The sequence below is a fragment of the Salmo salar genome, chromosome 03 (genome assembly GCF_965601325.2).
Source record: "Salmo salar chromosome 03, fSalSal1, whole genome shotgun sequence".
Lineage (NCBI taxonomy): Eukaryota > Metazoa > Chordata > Actinopteri > Salmoniformes > Salmonidae > Salmo > Salmo salar.
Window position 1 is genome coordinate 48,656,402 of NC_138293.1, and position 17,691 is coordinate 48,674,092.

The 17,691-nt window shown below is 42.3% G+C and overlaps 1 protein-coding gene across 2 annotated transcripts in view; it reads left to right on the forward strand.

Annotated features, from left to right (window-relative positions):
- LOC106600542 (zinc finger protein 704) overlaps window positions 1-8,095 on the forward strand; it is a 98,443-nt gene extending 90,348 nt beyond the window's left edge. The window contains exons 7-9 of one of the 2 annotated variants that reach the window (XM_014191968.3): window positions 587-709; window positions 1,173-1,300; window positions 1,403-8,095. In XM_014191968.3, the coding sequence (XP_014047443.1) occupies window positions 587-709; window positions 1,173-1,300; window positions 1,403-1,514 (363 nt within the window). In that variant the 3' untranslated portion in view covers window positions 1,515-8,095. The remainder of the gene's footprint in view (window positions 1-586; window positions 710-1,172; window positions 1,301-1,402) is intronic. The other variant, XM_014191969.3, reaches the window with a different exon arrangement.
- The last annotated feature ends 9,596 nt before the right edge of the window (window positions 8,096-17,691 follow it).

Sequence of the window (17,691 nt, forward strand, 5' to 3'; positions counted from 1 at the left end):
CCTCTACTCATTCACTTCTTCTCTAATCATCTCTCCTCACCTCACTCCCTCTCTCATCTCTCCTCATCTCCCTCTTTCATCTCTCTCTCCCTCCCCCCTCACCTCCCTCTACCTCCACTCGTTCACTTCTTCTCTAATCATCTCTCCTCACCTCCCTCTTTCATCTCTCTCTCCCTTTCCCTCTCTCTCCCCCTCACCTCCCTCTACCTCCACTCGTTCACTTCTTCTCTAATCATCTCTCCTCACCTCCCTCTCTCATTTCTCCCTCCCTCTCTCATCTCCCCTCACCTCCCTCTACCTCCACTCGTTCACTTCTTCTCTAATCATCTCCTCACCTCCCTCTCTCATCTCCCCTCACCTCCCTCTACCTCCACTCGTTCACTTCTTCTCTAATCATCTCTCCTCACCTCCCTCTCTCTCCCCCCTCACCTCCCTCTACCTCCACTCATTCACTTCTTCTCTAATCATCCCCCCTCACCTCCCTCTCTCATCTCGCCCTCCCTCCCTCTCTCACTCTCTCTCCTCTTTCTCTCTCTCTCCCTTCTCATCTCTGTCTCTCACCGTGGTGCGGTACTGTGTTTTCCAGGCCACTGCTCCTGTGAGTATTCCTGTGTGTTCGGAGCAGGCTGATGGGAATGAAGGGATTGGGAATAGGGATGGGATCAGTGTGTCCTGGCAGTCCCCTCCTGTCATTTTTAAAGGCTTAACGGTGAGCAGGCTGCTTTCTCTCCCTCTCTTTCTGCATCCTCATATCTCTCTCTTTTATCACTACCCCATCTCTCAACTCTCTACTCTCTACTCCCTACCTCCTACCACCCCCAACTAACCTCTTTTTCAATTTCTCTTTTCCCCTTTCATTCTAGCCCATCTCTCTCCTCCTTCTACTCTACCTCTCTCTGCCTCTACCTCCCAGCCCTGGAGTGTTGTCTACTATGTACACATATTGTCTTTAGTGCTGAACTAGAATCAGTTCAGCCCTAACATAGCCAGAGTGAAGAATAACACGGTCTGAGAGGTGACACTGATCTAGATCCGTAGTTACGTAGACTTCTTTCTGGTCATGTCACATGGTCAGGAAAATCTCAGCGCATTAGGTGTAACCCTTAATGATGGACTGTCATGCTATGATTGGTTGGTGTTGAATGCCCTTTGACCTGTGGTTACCCCTGCAGGGGCCGTTGACTCACATCCGCACGGTGAGCTTCGGGGAGAAGAGACAGCCAGCCCCTCACACACACACCACCATCTGCAAGACACCCCCCTTTACAGCCCCCCTGCCCAAACCAGCACCAGGAACCAGGTACACAGTATGTGTGTTGACCCTTGCTGTGTGAGTGTGTTTATCAACTTCATGGTATTGTAGTGTAAAGTCTAACTGTGTGCCATCGTATTGGTTGCTAAGGAAACCCCGTGGAGAGGCCAAAAAGTGCCGGAAAGTGTATGGCATGGAGAAGAGGGACATGTGGTGCACAGCCTGCCGCTGGAAAAAAGCCTGTCAGCGATTCACTGACTGAACCTCAGTACATCACTGGGATGGACTCTTCCTCTGCCAGCGCTTCAATGAGGTGTCATCTTCCACTGAGGAGATGTGGGGGTTTCTCCGTGATGAAGCCCCTCAGAGCACGCACTGCTTCCTCCTGACCAGCAGGGGTCTCTCTGCTCGCTTCTCCTAGTCCTCAGACAGCTGAACTCACTAACTGATGAAAAAGGCAAAAAAGAAAAATTATTTTGGCTTTGGAATAATTGTTTTTCTTTCTAATGATGAGACTTTTTAGGTAATCAAAAAAAGAAAAATATTATTCAAAACCTTTTCGATTTGTTTTGTATTTTCTAATTTTGTCTGCCTTCACTGTAGGGGAGTGGTTGAAGATTTCAGATAAGCTTTTTGGTATTATGTACTCTCAACTTATTGTTTTTTACTGGTCCGAGTATCACGGAAGCTACTGTGCTTGAGTTTATAAGATCCTGATACCGCTCTCTTGTCAGCATCTTTCAATGCATCTCTGTTAATGTTTTATAACTAAAATCAGATTAACTTCGGGGCTTTTATTTGAATGGATCGTTTTCGATTTTCAACTGTCACTCTTTTGAAATGGGCAGTAAGTCTACCAAAGGAAAAACTAATCAGAATATCTATCCATTCGCTCAGAATTTAGATGCTGCTTATTGAGACGCTCGTCATATCCAAGTGTTATGGAATAACACATCTCATGCTCTTATGGGAATTCAACTCAGAAACTCTAATCACTTTGTTTGGGAAGTAAATCATCCATAGCTACTCATAAGATTCTTGCTTTTTCAAGATATCTATTTCCCTTTCTTCCTTTCTATACCTCTGATATGCATCTTTCAGAAACAACACATCTTTCAACAGATCACTGTAAACTTTGTAACTAGAGTGTTTCTTCTCATTTCTTACATGTGTTTTCAGCGATCAGTTGCCAATGCAACTAGTAGTTGCAAAGTGTAATCACCAGGGTTTGGAAAGTCTTGTCTTGCTTTGATTAATCAGCTCTGTTGTTGATAACAGTTATCAGCAACAACATTAAGCTCTGCTGTAGCACTGCTGGCTACTCAGAGCTCTAGAGTTCATTTTCTGGGTATCATCATAGACAAAGAATACAATCTCATTCTAGTTCTCTAGTCAGTCCTTCTCAACCCTCACTCCCAGTTACAGCTTTTAACTGGTATCTAATGGCGTTGAAATCAACATTATTTGCTTCCCATGAATTGTACCTGGATTCCTGATCAGACATGAGAGCAGATATAGATGTATATTTTTAAACAGATGTATTTTTCTACTCTAGCTAATGTTTTGATTGTTGCCAGCTCTTTGAATGTAGTCTCTACAGGCTCTCTCTCTTTCTGCTCCCAACACTGACTACTAGCCATTACACAAGTTACATCAGCAGGATGCACACACAAACAGGACTCTAAATTAACGGGTGCTCCCAATTTATAAAAAGTTAGGAGCACCACATAAAAAGTTAGGAGCACCAGATGATATATATTGTTTAACTGATTGAGATGCAGCCTATATTGGGCCTATATTAATTCTAGCTACTTTTGAAGCATATGCTGTGCCCCAGAAATGAACACTGTTTAGATAGTTTATAATAAAAGCTCAAATGTTGATACAAATATCTGTCATTGAAATTACGTGGAATGTTAGGTTTCTACATTGTGTAAAATCACTATTTTCCTATTGAGATGCATTACATTGAACATTGTACACTGTTTCTAAGCACGTCAGGTTTGTGATGAGGACATGCAAGAAATCTGACAATCATTCAGTGCTACGATCATTGATGTCCTGAAGAAGCTATCCTTTTTCCTTTCTGTGCCCCTAAATGTTTGGATATACTGGTAAAGTTACCAGGTTGTTAGCTAACTAGCCAATGAGGTAACATGACTGAACAAAGTGTAAACAAATGGTCAAGGGCCCGCGAGTAGTTTTCGAATGGCCCACGAAGTGGTTTATTAACGTAAATTGCGGTCCTGTCGATAGGCTATAGAAAGAAAGAAAACTGCGCTGATAATATGGGCCAGATCTTTTTAACTGGGGTAGAACAAGCTATTTTGTCTGGAGTAATGGTTCTACCATGACGCTAACGACTAGGGGACTCGGAATCAACAGTACTGCGAAGCCGGATCATTACAACAATTATTATTCAGGATACTTTTTTTTATAGGAGCACAGTACACCCCCCCCCCCCCCCCCCAAAAAAAAAAAAATCCAGGTCGCACAGCAAAATGTTTATGGGCGCACTTTAGAGCCCTACGCACACTCACGCACGTGCACATCCTGAAGTGCCACCTGGCCTCTTACCTCAGCTCACCTTGAACTTGTTTCGACGGCCACAGTCAGTGGCAGTGTTGGATAGCATCAAAACTACTGCAGGCAACTGCCTGCCGACTGACTGATCTACAAATCACCTTCCATCATAAATAACGACTCATTATTATTTGTAGATCAGTCAGTCACAATTTACCCATGATATATTGCGTCTTTTGTCCTATCGAACACAGCCTATGACTTTCCAGTCTTTGGCTGTTTTACACGTCTGTTGTCATGTTAACACATGCGCTCTCAGCTGTCACACATTCTAATTGACATGACGTCGGTAGAAGGCCATTCTAAGACGGCTGGCCGTGACTGTTATGTCTTGCTATTTTTTGGGTACAACAAACAAACAATCTAACCAACTGGATTGTTTTTAGGGCTCTATTCATCCATATCACTGAATCGTTACAGATTGCGTAATGGTAATTTCCGATTTAGCCGACATATGCAGCGTTTGAGTGAATGCAATCTCTGTTAACAGGGAATGTTGCCTTTAAATTTTAATTACACTGTCACGCTGAACTTTCCCGATACGTATTTAATAGAGCCCCGTACATGCCATGTCAGTCTTTTCCTTGATAACCATTACCAACAAATAGGGTCATGTTTGTTGGCTAGTAACCTTGCTGTCAGGCATTCTGTCAGAGAGAGAAGCCGTGTCTTACAGAACCTCACTGGTCAGAGTGGAGAGTAGGCTGGTAATTAATGGTCAGAAACTTCACTAAGTGCCAATGAAAATAACATTACGAGGAAAAATGATGTACCTAAAGAAATTGCACTAACTTGCACTGTACAAAGACATGTTTTTATACATGGAGATTTTATATACACAGATTTTGAAGTGAAATTTAATTTGAGGTTGTTTTATTTTGGGTCATCACTGATGGTGTTGAAATGGGGTTTCAGGGATGGGGCTTGGATTCCCCCATAAGAACGTTCTGAACCTGTATGTCTAGTTCTCTCTGTGTGTGGTGTACACAGCCCAATGGGGCCCACAATGTTGTCTGGAATAGTGTGGTACTGGATACAGTCTTAGAAAAAAAGGCTTCCAAAAGGGTTATTCGGCTGTCCCCATAGGAGAACCCTGTTGGGTTCCAGGTAGAACACTTTTTGTTTTCTAGTAGAACCCTTTTGAGTTCCATGTAGTCTCTGTGGAAAGGGTTCTACATGGAACCCAAAATGGTTTTACCTGGAACCAAAAGGGTTCTACATGGAACCAATAAGGGTTCTTCAAAGGATTCTCCTATGGGACGAAGAACCATTTGGTTCTAGATAGCACCTTTTCTGTTAAGAGTGTAGTACAGCACGGTACTTTGTGAGTAAGGGTTTCCCCGCAACCTGTTTATTGTGTATAGGCACCAAGATGACCCCTGAAGTCACATCTCAGGCAGTCTGCCCTAACGTGGTAATATTTTGCTGGTCCAGCATTATCAATGGTTGCTAGTTGTCGTCTTCAGAACAGATCAATCATGGTGTTTCAACGACATGGGGCTTCCTACACAGCCTACTCATACACTGCTTTCAAAAACATTTTGTTTAGTCTTCCTTTATATAAATGGCAAGTGGCTTTTTCAAATTTTATTGAGATGAGAGAGAAGAGATTTTATTTCCGGACTGACTCCTATTTTGGACTCCTGTCTGATTCTGATTTGATTTGAAGTGAGCACTTAAACACACCCGCTCAGCTCTCTCTCAATCCATCCCCCAGCCAAAGCACCTGACACTTCTCCACCAATCGACTGGCAGCAGATTGACCAGTCATACTTTTGATTTGCATCAGACCAATCAAGTCCATTGTTCTCAATTTCAGTCACATCCCTATCCCTGCCACAAACCTGCATATATTTTTTTATTGCACTAAATTGGCCTTATGGGTCACTGGCCAGGGCTAATGCAAAGGGAACACTATTTAACTGTTACCTGCCAGCAGCATACCACCCTGCATCCCACTGCTGGCTTTCCTCTGAAGCTAAGCAGGGTTGGTCCTGGATGGGAGACCAGATGCTTCTGGAAGTGGTGTTGGAGGGCCAGTAGGAAGCACTCTTTCCTCTGGTGTAAAAAATATATATTTATCCTAGGGCAGTGATTGGGGACATTGCCCTGTGTAGGTGCTGTCTTTCAGATGGGAAGTTAAACGGGTGTCCTGACTCTCTGTGGTCACTAAAGATCCCATGTCACTTATCATAAGAGTAGTGGTGTTAACTCTGGTGTCCTGGCTAAATTCCCCATCTGGCCCTCATACCATCATGGCCACCTAATCATCCCCAGCTTCCAGTTGGCTCATTCATCCCGATGTAACTATTCCCCAGGTTGTTGCTGTAAATGAGAATGTTTTTAGGAGACCTGAGGCTTTGGAAGGATTTGGTGTGTTTGGAGAACTGGGGCTTTATGATAGGTGTTGAAAGAGGAAGTGGGTCAAGCAGTGACGATTATTAGATATGGATTTGTAGTTTCAGGGCTTTCCTGTACATATGCAACGTAAAGAGAACCGTGATGCTATTTTCATGCTGTTGTTTTTCTGTTATACAAAAAGGAAACTTTCTAAGGTACAATTGCTCAGAATATTTTTTTCTTCATATTTTTTAAAGGGCAATTGAGAAGCTATAGTGAATATAACATGTACGTACTTGTATATTGCATTTTAGGGGAAAAGGGGAGAAAAAACTTTGATGAATTTTAAACCTACAAAAAGAAAAGCTTGTTTTCTTTCTTGTTGTAATGCTGGCTAGTTTCTACTGCCTGTAGAGAACTGTTAGTGCACTCTGACTTCAGTATCGAAAAACATTTAACATACACACTAACAGTTGACCTATCACTTGTGTATCATATCTATACCACAACCATGCAGTATTGCTTCACCTTCTTACATTGTGCAATGATATGCTTTAATTGGAACAAGAACTAACTTGACCTTTTGATTACCTTTCTTTGAGCCACCTGTGTGTGATCTATTACGAATGCATTTATTGGCATGTAGGCGTTTATTTAGGCAGTTATAATGAGTCCTTGGCTTTATGAATGCTTATAGTGGTCCATATACTGCACTCTTCCCACTTAGTGTAATGCATATAATGAATATGTTTATGAAGGGGTAATGCATTTGTTAAGGTGGTCATAAGGAACCATGAGCTGTTGTGAATGCTTATGACAAGTCGTATAATACACTATGGAGTGATCGACTGTGCTATAAATGCAGTCATAATGATTTGTACACGATTCATAAAATCTGCTACCTACCTTTTCTGTCTCCCTTCCTGCCAAATATGGATTTATCGGAATACATGTTGTTGTTATTATCTTTTGTGGTAATGTTGTATGTAATGAGGAAGTGTGTTACCCAGAGAAATAGAATTCTAGTTCCATGGTTTTACCTTTGAGGATTCTGTTTCCATTCCAACAGGCCGCTTGCCTCGGTGTCTGTCTGTTCCGTACCTGTACATTTCCCTGTCATAACTTCAGTGACTTCCTCTCTATCTCCTACTCTATTTCTCTCCATTAAATGTTCTATTTTTTCCTGTCTCTTTCTCTTTCAAAATGTACTGTAGTCCCAAGTCATTACCCAGTATATTAAGCTAACCAAGCCCTTGAAATATGTTCTGTGATTCTATTCTTTGTTTGCTTTTTGAATGTCGATGTTGTTGAGTCCAGCCCAACAGCTCAGCAGCAGCAAAGCCAATGGATGTCCATCAAAATGTAATTCATCTTCATCGCCATGGCAGCTCCGCTCAACTCTGTGCTTCTTCTTCTATCGTACTCGTAAACGACACACCTATTTGATCTGTTTGTCTTTCTGTCACGGTTTTACCTGTCTTTGATCTGTTTGTCTTTCTGTCACGGTTTTACCTGTCTTTGATCTGTTTGTCTTTCTGTCACCGTTTTACCTGTCTTTGATCTGTTTGTCTTTCTGTCACCGTTTTACCTGTCTTTGATCCGTTTGTCTTTCTGTCACCGTTTTACCTGTCTTTGATCTGTCTAAATGTTTTTCTCCTGCTGTGCCATGTCTTTACTGAGCCTTATTGTTGGCTGGAGTGAAACTGACCTTATTTTTGTTTCTTTATTATCTTGTTCATGTTGATTGATTGATGTTCTCTCATTATGTGTGGTGCAGAAGAGTGATTTGTTTTATTGCTCATGTCTGTCTGTGACATGTCCTCGAGTGGATGGATGACTTGATGTCATGAAGATGATGTTGAAAATAAGGCAGGTGATGTAAATGTGATAGAGAGAAAATAAACACGAATGGAATATGTATTCTGTCTCTCTTTCTTCTGTGTGTGTGTGTGTGTTTTCGTCATAGGCAAAATTGCTCCCACCCCCCATATTCAGAACAGGTGGATTCGTCCCCCTCAATTTCTTAAAAATAAAAATACATATTTAAAAAATGTATATTGATTGGGGGCCCCTGGAGTTTGGGGCCCCCCAGATAGCATATGCAAGTTTCATAAGCACTGGTAAAATGTGTTGAATTGCAGTAAATTTGCTTTTAACTGTCAAAAAACGAATCTCAGCCTCATGGCCAGAATGGAGGTAGGTGCCCCAAGATGCATTAGTCCGACCCTATTCAGACGCACTGCGATCCTTGGTGCCCCCCATTCTCATTGGGTCAAAGCGCTGTCAATCTAGCTCAGATTGAACAACAAAAGAGGGTGCATTCCTTCTGGTTTTCCCGTTGGCTGGCATTTTACAGTATTATAATGATTATATATAAAAAACATCTGGACTAGGTATAAAGTAGGCAAACTCCAGCTAAATGATGCTGTGGCGCTAGCTAGCTAACTAACATCAGCAGACAAACTAAAAGGTTCGTTTGCATTTTCCAGTTATATAAATGGTTTGTTTATGTTTGTATTGGAACAAAACAACCTTATTTTGGCTTGTGACGAGGTAAGAAAAAGGAAAGTTTTGACTGGATAATTTGAACGAATCATCATCGATGTTTTTTTTTTTCCTGCCACAGTGGACTGAAAATGACAGCTGCGTTCTTAGTTCCACTACAAATTGGTGTTTATTACATACACAGACAGGTACTAAACCAAAGATTCTGATCTGTTTTAAGCAATTTAACATTTACATCATTTAGCAGACGCTCTTATCCAGAGCGACTTACAAATTGGTGCAATCACCTTATGATATCCAGTGGAACAACCACTTTACAATAGTACATCTATCTTTTTTGGGGGGCGGGAGGGTTAGAAGGATTACTTAATCCTATCCCAGTTATTCCTTAAAGAGGTGGGGTTTCAGGTGTCTCTGGAAAGTGGTGATTAACTCCGCTGTCCTGGCGTCGTGAGGGAGCTTGTTCCACCATTGGGGTGCCAGAGCAGTGAACAGTTTTGACTGGGCTGAGCGGGAACTGTGCTTCCGCAGAGGTAGGGAGGCGAGCAGGCCAGAGGTGGATGAACGCAGTGCCCTTCTTTGGGTGTAGGGACTGATCAGCGCCTGGAGGGACGGAGGTGCCGTTCCCCTCACAGCTCCGTAGGCAAGCACCATGGTCTTGTAGCAGATGCGAGCTTCAACTGGAAGCCAGTGGAGTGTGCGGAGGAGTGGGGTGACGTGAGAGAACTTGGGAAGGTTGAATACCAGACGGGCTGCGGCGTTCTGGATGAGTTGTAGGGGTTTAATGGCACAGGCAGGGAGGAGCCCCACCAACAGCGAGTTGCAGTAATTCAGACGGGAGATGACAAGTGCCTGGATTAGGACCTGCGCCGCTTCCTGTGTAAGGCAGGGTCGTACTCTGCGAATGTTGTAGAGCATGAACCTACAGGATCGGGTCACCGCCTTGATGTTAGCGGAGAACGACAGGGTGTTGTCCAGGGTCACGCCAAGGCTCTTAGCACTCTGGGAGGAGGACAATGGAGTTGTCAACCGTGATGGCGAGATCATGGAACGGGCTGTCCTTCTCCGGGAGGAAGAGCAGCTCAGTCTTGCCAAGGTTCAGCTTGAGGTGGTGATCCGTCATCCACACTGATATGTCTGCCAGACATGCAGAGATGCGATTCGCCACCTGGTTATCAGAAGGGGGAAAGGAGAAGATTAATTGTGTGTCGTCTGCGTAGCAATGATAGGAGAAACCATGTGAGGATATGACAGAGCCAAGTGACTTGGTCTATAGCGAGAATAGGAGAGGGCCTAGAACTGAGCCCTGGGGGACACCAGTGGTGAGAGCACGTGGTGCGGAGACGGATTCTCACCACGCCACCTGGTAGGAGCGACCTGTCAGGTAGGACGCGATCCAAGTGAGCCGCGCCGTAGATGCCCAACTCGGAGAGGGTGGAGAGGAGGATCTGATGGTTCACAGTATCAAAGGCAGCAGATAGGTCTAGAAGGATGAGAGCAGAGGAGAGAGAGTTAGCTTTAGCAGTGCGGAGAGCCTCCGTGACACAGAGAAGAGCGGTCTCAGTTGAATGACCAGTCTTGAAACCTGACTGATTTGGATCAAGAAGGTCATTCTGAGAGAGATAGCAAGAGAGCTGGCCAAGGACGGCACGCTCAAGAGTTTGAGAGAAAAGAAAGAAGGGATACTGGTCTGTAGTTGTTGACATCGGAGGGATTGAGTGTAGGTTTTTTGAGAAGGGGTGCAACTCTCGCTCTCTTGAAGACGGAAGGGACGTAGCCAGCGGTCAAGGATGAGTTGATGAGCGAGGTGAGGTAAGGGAGAAGGTCTCCGGAAATGGTCTGGAGAAGAGAGGAGGGGATAGGGTCAAGCGGGCAGGTTGTTGGGCGGCCGGCCGTCACAAGTCGCAAGATTTCATCTGGAGAGAGAGGGGAGAAAGAGGTCAAAGCATAGGGTAGGGCAATGTGAGCAGGACCAGCGGTGTCGTTTGACTTAACAAACGAGGATCGGATGTCGTCAACCTTCTTTTCAAAATGGTTGATGAAGTCATCCGGAGAGAGGGAGGGGGGGGGGGGGGGGATTCAGGAGGGAGGAGAAGGTGGCAAAGAGCTTCCTAGGGTTAAATGCAGATGCATGGAATTTAGAGTAGTAGAAAGTGGCTTTAGCAGCAGAAACAGAGGAAGAAAATGTAGAGAGGTGGGAGTGAAAAGATGCCAGGTCCGCAGGGAGGCTAGTTTTCCTCCATTTCCACTCGGCTGCCCGGAGCCCTATTCTGTGAGCTCGCAATGAGTCGTCAAGCCACGGAGCAGGAGGGGAGGACCGAGCCGGCCGGGAGGATAGGGGACATAGGGAGTCAAAGGATGCAGAAAGGGAGAAGAGGAGAGTTGAGGAGGCAGAATCAGGAGATTGGTTGGAGAAGGATGGAGCAGAGGGAAGAGATGATAAGATGGTAGAGGAGAGAGTAGCAGGAGAGAGAGAGCGAAGGTTGAGGGGCAGAGTGAGTAGTGTTGGAGGAGAGCGAGAGGGAAAAGGATACAAGGTAGTGGTCGGAGACTTGGAGGGGAGTTGCAGTGAGATTAGTAGAAGAACAGTATCTAGTAAAGATGAGTGAGTAGGGGGGGACGGTGAGAGGGTGAGGTCGAAAGAGGAGAGGAGTGGAAAGAAGGAGGCTGAGAGAAATTAGTCAAAGGTAAACGTAGGGAGGTTAAAGTCACCCAGAATTGTGAGGGGTGAGCCATCCTCAGGAAAGCAACTTATCAAGGCGTCAAGCCCATTGAACTCTCCAAGGGAACCTGGAGGGCGATAAATGATAAGGATGTTAAGCTTGAATGGGCTAATGACTGTGACAGCATGGAATTCAAAGGAGGAGATAGACAGATGGGTCAGGGGAGAAAGAGAGAATGTCCACTTGGGAGAGATGAGGATTCCAGTGCCACCACCCCACTGACCAGATGCTCTCGGGGTATGCGAGAACACGTGGTCAGACGAGGAGAGAGCAGTAGGAGTAGCAGTGTTTTCTGTGGAAGTCCATGTTTCCGTCAGCGCCAAGAAGTCGAGGGACTGGAGGGTAGCATAGGCTGAGATGAACTCTGCCTTGTTGGCCGCAGACCGGCAGTTCCAGAGGCTGCCGGAGACCTGGAATTCGACGTGGGTCGTGCGCGCTGGGACCACCAGGTTAGAGTGGCAGCGGCCATGCGGTGTGAAGCGTTTGTGTGGCCTGTGCAGAGAGGAGAGAACAGGGATAGACAGACACATAGTTGACAGGCTACACTAATGCAAAGGAGATTGGAATGAAAATTAACCTCTATGGAGTGCACCCGTGGTGCACTCCATCAACAGCAGGTGCATTTCAAGAGCGGCAAATTTGAATCCAAATAAATGTCAAAATTCAAATTTTTCAAACATACAACTATTTTACACCCTTTGAAAGATAAACATCTCCTTAACCTCTTGGGGCTAGGTGGGACGCTAGCGTGCCACCCGTGGTGCACTCCATCAACAGCAGGTGCATTTCAAGAGCGGCAAATTTGAATCCAAATAAATGTCAAAATTCAAATTTTTCAAAAATACAACTATTTTACACCATTTGAAAGATAAACATCTCCTTAATCTAACCACGTTTTACGATTTCAAAAAGGTTTTACGGCGAAAGCATAAATTTAGAGTATGTTAGGACAGTACATTTACAAGAGTTGTGTGTAATGTTTTGTCAAGTCAAAGACAGGGTCACCAAAACCATAAAACCAGCTAAAATGATGCACTAACCTTTTACAATCTCCATCAGATGACACTCCTAGGACATTATGTTAGACAATGCATGCATTTTTAGTTCTATCAAGTTCATATTTATATCCAAAAACAGCGTTTTACTATGGCATTGATGTTGAGGAAATCGTTTCCCTCCAATAACCGGCAGTCAAGTCAGCGTCACAAATTAAATAATTAAAATTAGAAAACATTGGTAAAATATTATATTGTCATTTAAAGAATTATAGATTTACATCTCTTGAACGCAATCAACTTGCCAGATTTAAAAATAACCTTACTGGGAAATCACACTTTGCAATAATCTGAGCACTGCGCCCAGAAAAATACGCGTTGCGATACAGACTAGACGTCATGTTGGGGAGATCTAAAATCGAAAATACTATGTAAATAATCCATTACCTTTGATTCTCTTCATCAGATGTCACTTCCAGGTATCACAGGTCCATAACGAATGTAGTTTTGTTCAAAAAAGCTCATCATTTATGTCCAAAAATCTCCGTCTCGTTAGCACATGATGTAAGCCAGCCGGACTTCTCGTCATGAACGAGGGGAAAAAATATATTTCTGTTCGTTCAAACATGTCAAACGTTGTATAGCATAAATCATTAGGGCCTTTTTTAACCAGAACATGAATAATATTCAAGGTGGACGAATGCATACTCTTTTATAACGTATTGGAACGAGGGTACCCAAGATGAACTCGCGCGCAAGGTGTCTAATGGGCCATCATCGTTCCATGGCTCTTGTTCGGTCAGATCTCCCTCCAGAAGACTCAAAACACTTTGTAAAGGCTGGTGACATCTAGTGGAAGCAATAGGAAGTGCCAAAATATTCCTAAACCCCTGTGTTTTTCAATGGGATAGGTTTAAAGTCAATACAACACATCAGGTATCCACTTCCTGTCAGAAAATGTCTCAGGGTTTTGCCTGCCAAATGAGTTCTGTTATACTCACAGACACCATTCAAACAGTTTTGGAAACTTTAGAGTGTTTTCTATCCATATATAATAAGTATATGCATATTCTAGTTACTGGGTAGGATTAGTAACCAGATTAAATCGGGTACATTTTTTTTATCCAGACGTGCAAATGCTGCCCCCTAGACCCAACAGGTTAATCTAACCACGTTTTACGATTTCAAAAAGGTTTTACGGCGAAAGCATAAATTTAGAGTATGTTAGGACAGTACATTTACAAGAGTTGTGTGTAATGTTTTGTCAATTCAAAGACAGGGTCACCAAAACCATAAAACCAGCTAAAATGATGCACTAAGCTTTTACAATCTCCATCAGATGACACTCCTAGGACATTATGTTAGACAATGCATGCATTTTTAGTTCTATCAAGTTCATATTTATATCCAAAAACAGCGTTTTACTATGGCATTGATGTTGAGGAAATCGTTTCCCTCCAATAACCGGCAGTCAAGTCAGCACCACAAATTAAATAATTAAAATTAGAAAACATTGGTAAAATATTATATTGTCATTTAAAGAATTATAGATTTACATCTCTTGAACGCAATCAACTTGCCAGATTTAAAAATAACCTTACTGGGAAATCACACTTTGCAATAATCTGAGCACTGCGCCCAGAAAAATACGCGTTGCGATACAGACTAGCCGTCATGTTGGGGAGATCTAAAATCGAAAATACTATGTAAATAATCCATTACCTTTGATTCTCTTCATCAGATGTCACTTCCAGGTATCACAGGTCCATAACGAATGTAGTTTTGTTCAAAAAAGCTCATCATTTATGTCCAAAAATCTCCGTCTTGTTAGCACATGATCTAAGCCCGCCGGACTTCACTTCATGAACGAGGGGAAAAAATATATTTACGTTCGTTCAAACATGTCAAACGTTGTATAGCATAAATCATTAGGGCCTTTTTTAACCAGAACATGAATAATATTCAAGGTGGACGAATGCATTCTCTTTTATAACGTATTGGAACGAGGGTACCCAACATGAACTCGCGCGCCAGGTGTCTAATGGGCCATCATCGTTCCATGGCTCTTGTTCGGTCAGATCTCCCTCCAGAAGACTCAAAACACTTTGTAAAGGCTGGTGACATCTAGTGGAAGCAATAGGAAGTGCCAAAATATTCCTCAGCCCCTGTGTTTTTCAATGGCATAGGTTTAAAGGTAATACAACACATCAGGTATCCACTTCCTGTCAGAAAATGTCTCAGGGTTTTGCCTACCAAATGAGTTCTGTTATACTCACAGACACCATTCAAACAGTTTTAGAAACTTTAGGGTGTTTTCTATCCATATATAATAAGTATATGCATATTCTAGTTACTGGGTAGGATTAGTAACCAGATTAATTCGGGTACATTTTTTTATCCAGCCGTGCAAATACTGCCCCCTAGCCCTAACAGGTTAACTAAACAACTGGGGAAGCGAGAGAGCAGGGCCTCCTTCACTAACCATTCACTGAAACACTCAAATATAACTTTGACAACTTCCACTTTAGAAATTATAATGTAATAATTTAATTCAGAATGTTGATATCATCCTAAAAAGCACAGTTACAAGTGTCTCTTAACATTACCATCCACTTATGAGTAACCTCTAAATATACAACATTATTCATGAACAAAACACTGTGTGTATGACTTTGTGCTTAAAAGAATCAAACTTTTCTGAAGACAACAGAAAAAGCGTGCCTTCCTCTCATTGTGCATCAACATGATTTGAGTATGAGCACGCAGGGAAAATGTAAGTACACACTCCCCTACTCCCAGGATGCAGGCATGCATATTAACAAATCAACATGACATTAATATATGAACCTGGTGAAATTCACACAGTACTTTAACAACTGTTACATGTGTATTGTAGTAAAACGGTCTGTCCACCATAGGAAAATTAGCCTTATATAAAATAATTTATTATTTCGATTTAGGATGATACTAAATTAAGCACACTCACATATTTTTACAACAATTCCATTTGTTTCTCACTACTTTAACCATGGAGAGAAAAAATATCCTAATTACAATTTAACCAGGCACTCTAGACTAGAGTTTCCATAGTGACTCTGCAGCAGCCTGAAACTTTGACGTTCCTTCTATAAACTCTTCTTTGCAAGAATCAATGGGTATATATAATTTACATACGGATTGTCCCTTTAAATCAGACCAGACCATAAAGTTAGCTCTTAAATGTAGCTTTATGTAAGTTAAAGGTGCACTATGCAGCAATTGCTCCACCATTTCAAAAATTCCAGTAGTTCACCTAATGACAAGACAAGCATAGAAAATGTAGAGAATCATTGTACCACCTAAACCACTGTGAAATATATGTTCAATAACCCATACTGTATTTTCATCTATTTGAAGCTGGTGTACAAAACTGAAAGTAAAAGACAGAAATGAAACTTAGCAAAAGGAAGCATTGAACTGGCGCACATAGAACAGATCTACAGCTTCTTAGCTTTGCTTTCAATGGGAATGACATATCTATAATTCAAATTTCTATGTGAATTTGGCCAGGTTGCCCAAAAAGTGACATATTGTAGCTTTAATGGTAGCTGACATTCAATTGAGCAAAGGTCACTGCAAAACATATAAACTCAAGCTAGCTACCATGGTTAGCTAACCTGGCCTGAGTATTTGTATGCATGTATGTATTACACTTTAGATTATTGGCCAAATGCAACATGTAAACTGTTGGTCCAATGTTTCATGAGCTAAAAAAAAGAAAAATTCCATGAATTTTTCCATATAACACAAAAAGCTTATTTCTCTCCAATTTGGTGCACAAATTTGTTTACATCCCTGTTAGTGAGCATTTCTCCTTTGCCAAGATAATCCATACACCTGACAGGTGTGGCATATGAAGAAGGTGATTAAACAGCACGGTCATTACACAGTGCACATTGTATTGGGGACAAAAAAAGACCACACAACACAAAGCCACAGATTTCTCAAGTTTTGAGGGAGCGTGCAATTGTCATGCTGACTGAAGGAATGTTCACCAGAGTCGTTGCCAGAGAATTTTAATTTAAATTCACTACCATAAGTCAGGTCGTTTTTGAGAATTTGGGAGTACGTCCGAACAGCCTCACAACCGCAGACCACGTGTAACCACGCCAGCTCAGGACTTCCACATCCGGCTTCTTTACATGCGGGATCGTCTGAGACCATCCAACAAGACAGCTGATGAAACCGAGGAGTATTTCTGTCAGTAATAAAGCATTTTGTGGGGAAAAACTCATTCGGATTGGCTTGGCCTGGCTCCCCAGTGGGTGGGCCTATGCCCTCCCAGGCCCACCCATGGCTACGCCCCTGCCAAGTCATGTGAAATCCATAGATTAGGGCGTAATGAATTTATTTCAACTACTGATTTCCTTATATGAACTCAGTAAATTTGTTGAAATTGTTGCATGTTGCGTATTGTGTGTATTTTCATGAGGAAAACATTTAATTTAATCAATTTTAGAACGTAACAAAATGTGGAAAATGCAAATACAGTTGTCATCAGAAAGTTTTCAGACCCCCTTTTTCCACATTTTGTTAGGTTGCAGCCTTATTCTAAAATGGATAAAATAAGTATAATTCCTCTTTAAATCTATACACAATATCCCATAATGACGAAACAAAAACAAATTATTAGAAATTTTCTGCAAATGTATTAAATAAAAAAACAAAAATATGTTATTTACATAAGTATTCAGACACTTTGCTATGAGACTCGAAATTGAGCTCAGGTGCATCCTGTTCCCATTAATCATCCTTGAGATGTTTCTACAACTTGATTGGAGTCCGTCCACCTGTGTTAAATTCAATTCATTGGACATTATTTGGATAGCCAAATACATTTTAACTCAGTTTTTCATAATTCCTGACATTTAATCCGAGTAAAAATTCCCTGTCTTAGGTCAGTTAGGATCACCACTTTATTTTAAGAATGTGAAATGTCAGAATAATAGTAGAGAGAATTATTTATTTCAGCTTTCATTTCTTCCTCTACATTCCCAGTGGGTCAGCAATGTACATACACTCAATTAGTATTTGGTAGCATTGCCTTTAAATTGTTTAACTTGGGTAAAACGTTTCAGGTAGCCTTCCACAAGCTTCCCACAATAAGTTGGGTGAATTTTGGCCCATTCCTCCTGACAGAGCTGGTGTAACTGAGTCAGGTTTGTAGGCTTCCTTGCTAACACACGCTTTTTCAGTTCTGCCCACAACATTTCTATAGGCTTGAGGTTAGGGCTTTGTGATGGCCACTCCAATA